Below are 12,485 nucleotides of genomic sequence, written 5' to 3'. Positions count from 1 at the left end.
AATCGGGCAGCAAAGGCTGAACTGCTCTAACCTTAGCCCTGATTTCTCAGGTCACAGTACATCAAGATTCCTTCCACACTATTCAGAATCTCTTTACCTGGCTTTTGAGACAAGGCCTTATGCAGCCTCAGAGACTGCAGAAGTACTAGGATTACCGGTGTGCCTCCATGTCTAGTCACTAAATGTTTATAAACCTTGGATTGCTAAAGCCAAAGATCAACCCAGCCAGCTTCAACAGAAGGGAACGCAGTGAGGAGGTCCCGAGGTTTGTTGAGGGGGAGGGGAAGGAGCCTGGCCTCTGTGGGAATCTCAGCAGCGGCTGTGGTCATTTCTCTCTCCTCCAGAAACAATACCATCAGACTAATCAGTTCAGGTTCTCAGAGCAGCCACCTAGGCTGTGAACACCCTGCAGCCTTAGCGTCTTATGTCCAGGTCTTTCAGCTAAGAAAGGGTCCAGGCAGGTGTAGACACATGGGAATAGTTCAACTGAACTGCAGAAATCCCAGAGTGATCGATCTGCTTCCTGGAAACATCCCTCTGGGACCTGCTTTTTTTTTTTTTTTCCTTCCCTTTCTTTCTTTCTTTCTTTCTTTCTTTCTTTCTTTCTTTCTTTCTTTCTTTCTTTCTTTCAACGTGATCCTTCCTGGATGCCTGTCCTTGCAAATCTTTCTGCAGCGATTGCGCCAATGCTTCCTTTTACAAAAGCCATCTGTAGAGCAGGATTGCAACAGTAACAACCCTGCGACCCTGTCCATTAGAGCCCAAGCCAAACATTTGCACCAGGTCCTTGAGCAGGCCCTGGGTTTTATTTTATTTTATTTATTTATTTTTACAAAAGTTGGCCTCTAGTAAGTTATAAAAGGCAAGGGCAGGTGAGGCGGCTCATACCTGCTAATTCCAGCACTTGTGAGGTTGATGGAGAAGGATCAGGAGTTCAAGACCAGCTTGGGCTCTGGAATGAGTTCTAGACCAGCCTTGGTAACATGAGATTTGTCTCCAAAAGGGGGCAGAGGAGGGAAATGTATTAAAATAGCAACATCAACAACATCATTAACAACAACAATAAAAAAATCACTAAGGCTTGAGAACCCGGGCGTTGTGAAAAGAGGAAGGAATCGGGACACAGGATTTGGCCCTCCGCTAGGTGTTGGTTGCTCACAGGCACAGGTTGCAGCTAGAGCTGAAACCTGCTCGCGAGGCCCCCAGTAGCGAGTGGGCGAACGAGCTGGGGGTTCACAGCAGCGCCCCAGGCGCGGGCGCAGGAGCGGGCGGGGGCCTGGCGGGCGCGCGGGGAGGTGCAGGCTTCAGGCTGGGGCGGCGCCTTCGTCTCCGGCTGCCGTAGGACCGCGGAGCCACCGCTCCATCGGCGACATCTTGGTGGAGGACGCGCAAGGAGAAACGCTGTTCGCATTGTAGCTGCTGTGCCACTATCTCTGCTGACCTCCGGAGAGCGGAGGATAGAACAGGAAGGAGGTAAGGACGCTGCTCATAGAGTCCCCGACTTCTCGCCCAGGAGGGTGCCTGGGGACCTAAGATCCCCTGTCCGGTCACCTTAAGTCCGGTGGTCTCCACCTCTACCGAGTGGAGCAGACCCCTGGTGACCACCTACGAGTATCATTCCACCTCCATAGGTCGCGTCGCCTGGAATCCCTCCTGAAACCCCGCCCCCGCTATTACCTGAACTAGGGGCCTTCCCAGCCCGGAACTCCGCCCCCGCCAGGACTCCTCCCTCTCCCAGAAACACCCGTCACAGACCCGCCCCCTCTCCGCCCCTCCTTGCCCCAGCCTCCGCCCTCCAGTCCGGGCGGGGCTCCCGGTTTGAACCGCGCGGCGGGCCGCGCCTCTGAGTCCCGTCGCACCCGTAGGCGGCAGCGCGGAGCAGGCAGTCGGCGGCTCGCGGCACCATGTCCCCGGGCAGCGGGGTGAAGAGCGAGTATATGAAGCGCTATCGGGAGCCGCGGTGGGACGAATACGCGCCGTGCTACCGCGAGCTGCTGCGCTACCGCCTGGGCCGCCGGCTACTGGAGCAAGCGCACGCGCCCTGGCTCTGGGACGCCTGGGGCCCGGACAGCCCCTCGGACAGCTCGGCTTCACCCAGTCCGGCCCCCAGGGGCGCGTTAGGGGAGACCTCGGCGCCCTCCGCGCGGGAGGAGGAGCAGCCGGTGGGGGAGCGCGGCGCGGAGCTGCGGGACGCGGAGGAGCAGGACACAGTGCTACCAGGTACCGGCACGGCGCGTTGCTCCGTTCTCTGCGCTTCCTGTTTTGGTTTGGTTTAATTGGGGTTGACAGAATCCGCTTGCTGAACTAAGCGGGGAAGGTGCGGGCTGCATTTCCACCTTCCCACCCCAGGTTTCCCTAATTTGGTGACTCTTGGCGGAGCCCTTTATGACCTCCAACTCATATGACCCCTAGTTGGGGTCCTTGGTCGCAGGCAGTGGCCCGCTCAGTGAGCCCTCGATCCACCAGATGGCGGATCTGTATGTTTCTGCGCATCCTGTTTGGCGAGAAGAGCTTTTCATTCCAAAGATGACCGACTGAAGTTAAGAACGCCCGAGCTGTCATAATGGGGTCATGGTTGTCTGTGTGAACGCCCTGAAGGCCTGGCCTCGCTGTCTCTGAAGAATGGTATGCGTTTGTTTGTGGACGAACCCCTCTTTGTATACGCTGTGAGCCACTTTCCCGCCGTTGCGGAGTGGGGCTGTCAGCAGAGAGCCCTGGAGTTTGCCTGGACTCAGGGCTGTGCTTCAGTACAATTGGAGATCACTATGGTTGCCAGCCACCTCTCTGAGCTCTTCTGAGAGTCCAGTGATGAAAAAGTTATTTCTCAGTGACTGGTCTAGGAATATGCATTTTCTCACTCGACCTTCAAAGTCGTACGATGGGCCCTTTGTTTTTAATCTCAGTTTTGTAAACAAAGCCTTGGGAGCTTGGGATCCATGGTCGGAGTCTGAAAGGGTCGGATTGCCCTGCTCTTGTTTGCCTAGTCTCAGTTCTTGCATGGCTGTGCTGCCTTGTGTCATCTGGTCGCTTATGACGACCATTCTGATGCTTCAGGGATGTGGTTAGAAATCAGGGAACGTGGCAGAAGGTGGTAGGGGCGGTGAGCACGTCTCCCAGGTATTAAGATGAAAACTGAGCCCTTGCTAACTGTGAGGTTTATTTTATTGGGACGAGCAAACCTGCTTTTCCTTTCCCACCGCGGTTTGAGAGGTTAACCTGCTATCTGTCTGCGTGTGCCCTGTGAAAACCTGACAACACTTCAGTGTGCTTCGTGCTGAGTTCATGATTATTTGGGTTTCCATGGAGATACAGAGCCCTCCCCAAAGATTTGCAAAATCCCTGCTAAAATTTTTGGTGTGTAGGCATTAGGGAAAATAGATGTGTCCCGCTTTCGGGATTCTCCGCAGCTCTTTTGCTGGCTCCTGCGGGCCAGTGTCAATGTGAGAAATGTTCCTGACAGATGCGTTATAATACTACACTGGTGAGCCACTGATTTGCATTGCTCTAGAATACATTTGCCTTATTTTCACTGAAAGGGTTTTTGTTTTGTTTTGTTTTGTTTTGTTTTGTTTTTCAAGGCAGAGTTTCTCTGTGTAGATGTGGCAGTTCTGGAACTCACTGTGTACACTAGTCTGGCCCTGAACTGATCCACCTGCCATTGCCTCTTGAGTGCTGATATTCAGAGTGTGTGCCACCACTGCCCAGGTGCAAGGACTTTTACAGGAGGAATCTTGTGTCTCCGTGAAACAAACGACATGGTGCTCCCCCTCCCACCAGCAGCTGTCTACTTGTTAGGTAACCTGCTTCCCACTCCTCTGCTTTTTCCCTTTTTCTTTTTGGGGTACTGAAGATTGAATTCAAGACCTTGGGGATGCTAGGCAAATGCTCTCCCACCAAACCCCATTCCCAGCTCCCTTTGTATCTTTTGTTTTGAGGCAGGGTCTCAAACAAAACTAAGCCACACTCTTGAATTTCCTCTGTAGCCCTGGCCTCAAATGTATAATCCTCTGTTTCAGTCTCCTGAATGGGTAGCTGGTATTATAACAGACACTTTTTATTTGTATTCTTGTTTGGGGACCAGGGCTTAACTGTTTTGCCCAGGTTGGCCTCAAACTCCTGGGCTTAAGCCATTTTCCTGCTCCAGTTTCCTGAGTAGTTCACGTGGCTGGTATTTACTTCTATATACTTTTATGGCTGCCCTGCCCCCACCCCACCCCACCCCCAGTTTTACCTTGGCTTTATTTCTGCTCTCCTAATACAGACACACTCGTTTCTACACAGTCTTCATAGCTGTCGTATTCTGTGTGATATGGGGCCCATGGAAACTGGATGGGTGCTCCAGGCTGACCCACTTTGCTCCTCTGGGTCCCTTTTCTCTCTCTCACAATGTAGCCAAGTACAGTGGTTCATCATCACACGCACCTTAACTCATCCCCTGGGGCCACTGACCTACTTCTGTCTGGCCTGACTGCTGCCCTGTGGCAGGCTTGACGTTGTTGTCTAAAGAGGGTCCTTGGCATTGCATCAGGCACTTCCAGCTTTTCCCTGACAGGTGGGAGCGACTGCCATGTTTTGACTCGCTCCCTCATTGGTAGAGGTCATCTGTCAGCTTAAGAAAGGATGAAAAGTTGCATCTTGAGGAAAAACAGCCCTCGTAATTTTTGAGGTTGTGATGACATCTCTTTGTTTCTAAGACATCTGGAGGCATTGCCCCATCTCTGTGAGCCCTGACCCTTGATCTGTACTTATTTATAACTGCCCTTCCCCGGGGGGGGGGGGGATCTGACTGCTAGAATCTAGAATCTTTTGTCTGTCCTGACTCTTTTTTTTTTTTTTTTTTTGAAGAAACAAGCTGGAGTAGCCATTTTATTTTTTTTATTTTTATTTTTTAAATTGGTATTTTCCTCAATTACATTTCCAATGCTATCCAAAAAGTCCCCAATACACTCCCCCCCCAGTCCCCCACCCACCCAATACTACTCTTGAGGCACACGTCCCTGGGGGGGGGGGCTCGAACCACCAACCTTTCGGTTAACAGCCGAACGCGCTGACCGATTGCGCCACGGAGACACCTGTCCTGACTCTTAGGGATTGATATAGGTCATTTGCAAGTCCCTACACCAAACTCTTAATTTTTTCTTTTCTTTTTTTCTTTTATGCGTATGGGTGTTTTGCTTGTATATGTGTCTATGTACCATGTCCATGCAGTACTCTCAGAGACCAGAAGAGAGTGCGTATCGCTTGGAACTGGAGGATGTGCGCCTCCGTGTGGGTGCTTGGAATAGAACCTGGGTCCTCTGGAAGTGCATCTTGTGTTCTTAACTGATGGGCCATCTCTCCAGCCCCCCCCCCAACTTATCTTTAATTCTGAGGAGTCTTATTGAATTATTTTTATTTTATTTCACTTATTTCTTCTTGGAGGGCGGTGAGAGTTAATTTTATGGTGCTGGAAATGGAACTCAAGACTTTGTATACACTAGGAAATTGCTGTGCCACTGACCCTCCAGCCTCTTCTTCTTCTTCTTCTTCTTCTTTTTTTTTTTTGAAATTAAACAGACTTATTAAATAAAAGTTACACACATTTATAGTTTACTGTGTGACGACGTGTATGTATATAGTGAGTGATGCTGAAATCAAGTTGAGCATTCGCGTCATCTCAGACACTGGCATCTCAGTGGACTGAGTGCTTGTTTACATGCATGAAGCCCTGGGTTCCATCCGCAGCACAAACGTGGTGGTGCATGCTTGTAATTCCAGCACTTAGGCTGAGTTGAGGACAGAAGTGAGATACCGGTATGCTGGATACATGAGACTTTGTTTCAAAATGGGAAAAGTATCTAGTTTATTGTTTTCCCCGTTTTGGAAACAGTTTTCCTAAGTAGCCTAAGGGGCTTCAACTCTGGATCCCCCACAGCTGGGATCACAGAAGGACACTTCCCACCACTTGCAAAAAGTATGGGGTTCTTGCGGTGGGTACACTGTATCTTTTCTTGTAAGAGATGTTATTAGAGGGTTTTGTTTCTCTTTGTGTGTTTAGGGGACTATATCTCCTCCCCTTCTTCTTTGTTTTTGTTTCTTTTTGTTTATAATTCTGTATTGCTCTCTGGAGACTTTTTTTTTTTTTTTTTTTTTAATGATTGAGATCTGTTGGCTTCCTTTTCTTATTTGAGAAATGGCTGTGAAAAGTTCTTTGTAAGTTCCACCCGCCATGCTGGAGGCGGAAGTGCTTTGTTAGTAGGAATTCTGTACTTTTCTAGCTGTCCTGTGTTGGCATATTTGGGTGGGGGGTGCGGGGGGGGGAGGCTACTTTATTGAGTTCTATTATCTACCATCCTTCTGACCCTAATTTCATTCCAGTCCCTTCCAACACCAGAACACTAGGTAGAAGAGAAAGAGTTGGAGGGGAAAATTAGACCTCTTTAGACAACTTCCTGCTGATTAGGGACATTGGGTTCCTTGGGTAAGTCCAGTCTTCATTATCAGGTTATCTCCAGTGTCTCTTCCCATCTCTTTGCTCACAACCACTTGACAAACAGCAATCAGGAGCAGCAGGGGAAAAGCAGCTGCCCCAGGCTCTTTAGGGGCTCACTCATTTATACCCTCTCCAGAGTCCTTAGAATTAAACTGTCTGCAGCTGGCAAAAATCACACCCTGCTAGTGCATGCGGCAAATCATAATCACCTGCTGTGAATCGGGCTCTTTTCCCACACCTGGGGTTAAAACAAAAATATATTCACATAGCATTAACTTTCTCTCTCTCTCTCTCTCTCTCTCTCTCTCTCTCTCTCTCTCTCTCAATCTCTCTCTCTCTCCCTCCCTCCCTTCCTTCCTTTCTTTTTTTTAAGGAAACTAAAATTCTCACTACAGTTTTGCTTTTAAAACTGGTGAAGGCAACCTCCAGATTTATTTTTGGGATACTGGGAAATCTAACCCAGTTTCTCGATGCTACTCAACTGTCATTGCTGGTCTACTGTAGATAAGATGCGGGGCTGCCTGCCTGTTAGTCCATCTCCACTTCCTTATTCCACAGCTGCACTTTTCAACTACATTTTTTTTTTTAAGATTTATTTATTTATTATATGTAAGTACACTGTAGCTGTCTTCAGACACACCAGCAGAGGGTGTCAGAGCTCATTATGGATGGTTGTGAGCCACCATGTGGTTGCTGGGAATTGAACTCAGGACCTTCGGATGTTGCAGTCAGTGCTCTTACCCGCTGAGCCATCTCACCAGCCCCTACATTTTTTTTTGATGAAGTTTACAAGCACACTATTTTAAACAACCTGTTCAAAAATTAGGAAAGTAATCCTTCCCCACTTCCTACCTCATGCCTACTACTTGTTCTTTCTACCTCTTGTCTCTGCATTTTTATTTATTTTATTTTATTTTTTTGGTGGGAGGCAGAAGCTTTCAGAAGGTTCTTTTTCACCTAGGCAGACTCAAGAGCCTGTGGTGCCTTTCTGCCTTCCTTCGTTCATCGTACTGGGCTTTTTGAACAGGGAAGCTTCTTCAAGTCAAGATTTCCTAACACCATTTAAAGTCATTTCCTCTGCTTCACGGTTCACTATCCTTTTCTTCTCCCCCCTTCTTTTCTCTTTTCATTGAAACAGGGTTTTTATAGGGTAGCCCAGACTGATTTCACACTATAGAAAATCTCCTGTCTGAGATTTCTGAGTACTAGGATTACAGATCTGTTTCTTTGTTGGCCTCTTGGATCAAACTTCTAACATTTTAAAATTCAGAATTTTATTTTATTACCTGATGTGGTGGTGCAAGCCTTTCATTCCAGCACTCAGGAGGCAAAGGCAGGTAGATCTCTCTGAGTTCCAGGTCGGCCTGGTTTACATAATGAGTTTCAGGACAGCCAAGGCTATGTAGTGAGACCCTGTCTGGGTAAAAAGAAAAAAAAATATGTATATGAGTGCTTTGCCTGCATAGATACGGTCTCCGGGGAAGTCAGAAGAGGGCATCAGATCTCCTGGGATTGGAGTTACAGACAGTTGTGAGTCACTATCTGGCTGCTGGGAATGGAACCTGGGTCCTTTGGAAGGAGAGCCGGTGTTCTTATTGGCTGAGCCATCACTACAACTTCCCCTATTGATCTTGAACTCTTCATTCTGCTTTAACCTGGCTAGCTGGTGTTGCAGGTGTAAGATACTGCTTCCATCTCCATGTCTTTCTTGCTAAAATATGTACTCATGGGTTAGTGAGATGGCTCAGTGCAGAACTGCTGCCAAGCCTGATAACCTGAGTTCGATTCCTGGGTCCCACATGGTGGAAGGAATGAACCAACTTCTGCAAGTTTTGCTCTAACATCCATACACATACATGCACACATACATACATGCACACACACATACATGCACACATACATGCACACACACATACATGCACACACACATGCACACACATACATGCACACATACATACATGCACGCACACATACATGCACGCACACATACATGCACACACACATACATGCACACATACATACATGCACACACACATACATGCACACACACATACATGCACACACACATACATGCACACACACATACATGCACACACACATACATGCACACACACACATACATGCACACACACATACATGCACACATACATACATGCACACACACATACATGCACACACACACACACACACACACACACAACGGTGGGAGGGGTGACCAGATGGCCACTCCTGACCTATCTGCTCATATTTAATGCTGGGGCCTGAACGTGCTCTGAGGGACCCAGATGTGGTGTCCCGAGTGATTTATTGGCTTGTCTATTGGCTGTACGAGAGAGACAGACAAGGGTATTTTTCTGGGGCATTTAAAACTTTATCCTCTGGGAGTCCCCTGGGTGTCCTTCCCAGTTGGTGCCTCTCTTCTTGCCCCAGGGGAACCAGCCAGTCTGTCACATGCTTGGAGCCCAGGATGAAAGCTATAGAGGAGGCTCTCTGTGTGCTGAGGCCTCCTGTCCTGTTAGGAAGGCATCACTCTGGCTTCTGCTGTGCTGGCAGCTCAGGTCCAGGACCCTGTGCTTCTTCATCTTTAGCCAGTACTCGGGCATTCAGGGAGGAGAGGGTAGGCACTTTGGGTAGAACGAAAGAAAAAGGCTGGACAGTGGTGTTGCATACCTTTGATCCCAGCACTTGAGGCAGGTGGATCTCTGTGAGGTCAAAGCAAGCCTGGTCTACATTGTGAGTTCCTGGACAACGAGAGGGGGAGGGGGAGGGGGAGAGGGAGAGGGACAACTATGAAAAGATTATCCACTCCTGCAAATATGAAATCCAGCCAAAATCAGCACCACTCCTGAAGCCTGGTAGGCTCTGTGGGCTACATGCACGCCCTTTCCAAGGCTGGCACACCTTGTCTGATAGGTATTATCGTTGGCTTCTGCTGAGAGACCAACTGAGCTGTTGCTATATCAACACTTGCCAAGCGTCCTCCTATGCTGGGCCCTCCTTATAGCGTGCAGAAGGTCTTTGGGACAGCAGGCAATAAAACGGAGCTTGATGGAGGTTCCCACCTTTCCAGTTTCTCTGTGGGCCAGACAGTATCTTTCCCTCTCAGCTTGCTTTCCTTAGAAGTTACAGCAGTCTGCTCAAGTGTGGAGTTGGGGTGCCCTAACCCAGTTCTTAGTAGAGATGAGTCTATTGCTTTTCAGAAGGGTTTAGGGTGGGGGCTGGCTGGTGCTGGGCCTTTGGAAAGAAGTCCAAAGGCCTTCTTGCCCTGGCCTTGAGAATGCTGTGCCTAGTGGACCCTTTTTGGGCTCAGCTTTTGCCTTAGGCTGCTTTCTAGGCAGTTGGCCTCCTCTGGCTGACCTGAGTCTGTGTTTCTGTCTTATCTGCTTCTCTCCATATTTTATTGAATGTTTTGTGTGGTACCATTGTTTCCCCTGGCCTTTGTCATTGTGCCTTCTGGCCTTTGCTGAGTGGGACTTTGTGCAGGAAGAGATTGCAGCATTCATTTAAACAGAACCTGCTGCTGCTTTATTATTATTTACTTATGTGCATATGTATGTGTGTGTATTATGTGAATGGGCATGAGGCTGCCTATGGAGGACAGGAAATAGGATTTCATGGAGATGGAATCACAGGAGCTACCTGATTTGGTGGTGGAAGACAGGTCCTCTCCAAGAGCAGAAAGTGCTCTTAACTGCTGAGCCATTTCTCCAGCCTCTGCTTCATTTATTCATCCATTCTTTCATTCATTTATCTAGAAATGGGGTTTTTCTGTGTATCCCTAGCTAGACCAGGCTAACCTTGATCTCACAGAGATGAACCTGCCTCTGGAGTGCTAGGATTAAAGATAGACACTACAATGTCTGGCCCATTTCTTGATTAGGCTTGTGAGAGGTTTGTGAATCTGTTTAGTCTTTTGTTTTTACCAAACTAACTTCTATTAGTTTTGTTTTTTGTTTTTGTGCCAAAAGAACTTTTATCTATGTGGACTCTTTTCTTGGGAGTCTCAGCATGTACTTCTGGATAGGTTAGAACTCACTATGTGGTCAGGCTGGCCTCAAACTCACGGAGATCCTCCTGCCTCTGTCTCTTGAGTGTTTGGATGAAGGCTTACCACCACCATGCCTGACTGGTTTTGTTGATTGCTTTTTTCTCTTCAAATTTTTGAGACAGGGTCTCTACATATACCTGGCTGTCCTAGAACTCACTCTGTAGACCAGGCTGCCCTTGAACTCTCAGAGACCCCCCTGCCTCTGCCTCCAAGTGCTAGGATTAAAGCCACCATACACTGATTTTGTTTTTAAGAGAGGCTCTTACTACATAGCCCAAACTGACCTTGAACTAAAGGTCCTCCACCAACCTCCCTGGGATCACAGGCACCTGGTACCTCCTGGCCCAAGTTGGCCTCAGAGTTAGTATCCTGCTGAGGTGACCTTGACCTCGATTGCTTCCATCTCCCAAGTGGGATTATAATAACGTGTGGTAAAATACATAGAAAACAAAGTTTACCATTTTAACTTTGAAACGCACAGTTTGGGGTGCTAACTACTTGGTGTGTTTTTTCCATCTGTATCCCACTGAACTTGGAGCTAGGCTGGGCCCCAGTGAGCTGCAGAGATCCTTTTCTTCTTCATCCCTGCCCCAGGGCTGCAGTTACGGGAGCAGTGTTGTACCAGACTCCTCACATGTGTGTTGTGGGGAAATAAAAAAAAAAAAGGCACGTTCCTGTGCTTGCACCAGCAACTCTCTGCCCTAGTGGCATGGCTGGCCATGCACTGGCGGGCAATGGCCAACATGTTTTTATCTCGTGGAGATTCTAACTCAGAACTGCAAAATCTCTCCACCCAGCTTGCTAGGTTCCCACTGGTGGGTCATTACCATGCCAGCCCCATGCTTCAAATTCCCTATGACTTTTGTGGCACATCTGACAAACCCATGCTTTGATGCCATACCTTTCTCTCTTGAACCCAGATGAGGTGCCGCATGAAGGAAAACACAACACAAACTTAGTTCAGAAACAACAGTAACTCAGTCGCTGGGTGCAACAACTAAAATCCTAACCTGGAAAGCCTTATTAAATCTAAATCCTCAGGCGGCAAATCCTAACGGATCCGCCATTGAAACCAGGAGACACTTGTAGCTACATCTTGTTGTCCTCACTCTATCTCTGTCCAAAAAGACCTAACTCTTTCCTGCTTCCTGTCCAACCTGGAAGTCCCACCTACTCACCCGGTGATTGGCTCCTTTATTCATTAGGGGATTGGTTCACAAGAAGTCACCTGAGGATGACTCACTCCTTGTTCGCAGCCCCTCCCAGGAGAGTGGAATTAACATCAACATACAAACAGCATCAGGTCCATCCACAACACGTGTGTGCTGGATCTGAACCCAGGGCCTCAGGCTCACACAGGAAGTGTTCTTTACCCCCTGAGCCATTTCTTCTGTCTTTGTGTGTGTGTTTTTAATGTTCCAAAATGGAAATTCTTATTGTGGCTGTTTTGAGGCTGGGCTTTACTCTATAAATATTTGTTCAAATAGGATTTTAAAAGCATATACTTATATGTGATTATCACGTACCAAGCTGGCCTAAAACTCCGCTCCAAAGTGAACGGGATTTGAAAGTTGTTTCTGTGTTTGCAGCTTCATTTCCCTAATGGTTGTGAGAATATGTTCGTTGTAATTTCATTTTATGTAAGTCCAGTTCTGGAAACGTGGGAAGAGTCCCTTTACGGCTTTGGCTGTGAAAAGCTCATGTATGCTCCACATCTGCCTGACGGGAATGCTCCAGCTCTCGCTACGTGACTGCATTCTGCTTCCCCCTTACAACCTGACTCTTCAAAACTGCTCGGTGATGATGGGCTGCATTCCCTATAGAGCAGCTGCCATGGTGTTACTGGATGGTTGACCCGTGACGTGCCTAACAGAGAAGCACAGTCATCTTACTTACTTTTAGTTTTCTTTTTTTTTTTTTTTTTAAGATTTATTTATTTATTAATTATATGTAAGTACACTGTAG

General features: G+C 48.0%; 1 protein-coding gene and 1 non-coding gene across 3 annotated transcripts in view; one reads left to right on the top strand and one right to left on the bottom strand.

Moving 5' to 3' along the window:
* Window positions 1–1,088: 1,088 nt before the first annotated feature.
* Ccsap (centriole, cilia and spindle associated protein) overlaps window positions 1,089–12,485 on the top strand; it is a 19,636-nt gene continuing 8,239 nt past the window's right edge. The window contains exons 1-2 of one of the 2 annotated variants that reach the window (XM_021170605.1): window positions 1,089–1,473; window positions 1,866–2,220. In XM_021170605.1, the coding sequence (XP_021026264.1) occupies window positions 1,905–2,220 (316 nt within the window). In that variant the 5' untranslated portion in view covers window positions 1,089–1,473; window positions 1,866–1,904. Of the gene's footprint in view, window positions 2,221–12,485 lie in introns of both variants that reach the window. The other variant, XM_029480265.1, reaches the window with a different exon arrangement.
* Trnan-guu lies at window positions 4,993–5,070 on the bottom strand. Its single transcript has one exon. It is a non-coding gene; the product is annotated as a tRNA-Asn (tRNA).

Source organism: Mus caroli, chromosome 8 (genome assembly GCF_900094665.2).
Source record: "Mus caroli chromosome 8, CAROLI_EIJ_v1.1, whole genome shotgun sequence".
NCBI classification, from domain to species: domain Eukaryota; kingdom Metazoa; phylum Chordata; class Mammalia; order Rodentia; family Muridae; genus Mus; species Mus caroli.
Note: the sequence above shows the minus strand (reverse complement) of the source record. Positions and strands in the feature narration are given on the sequence as shown.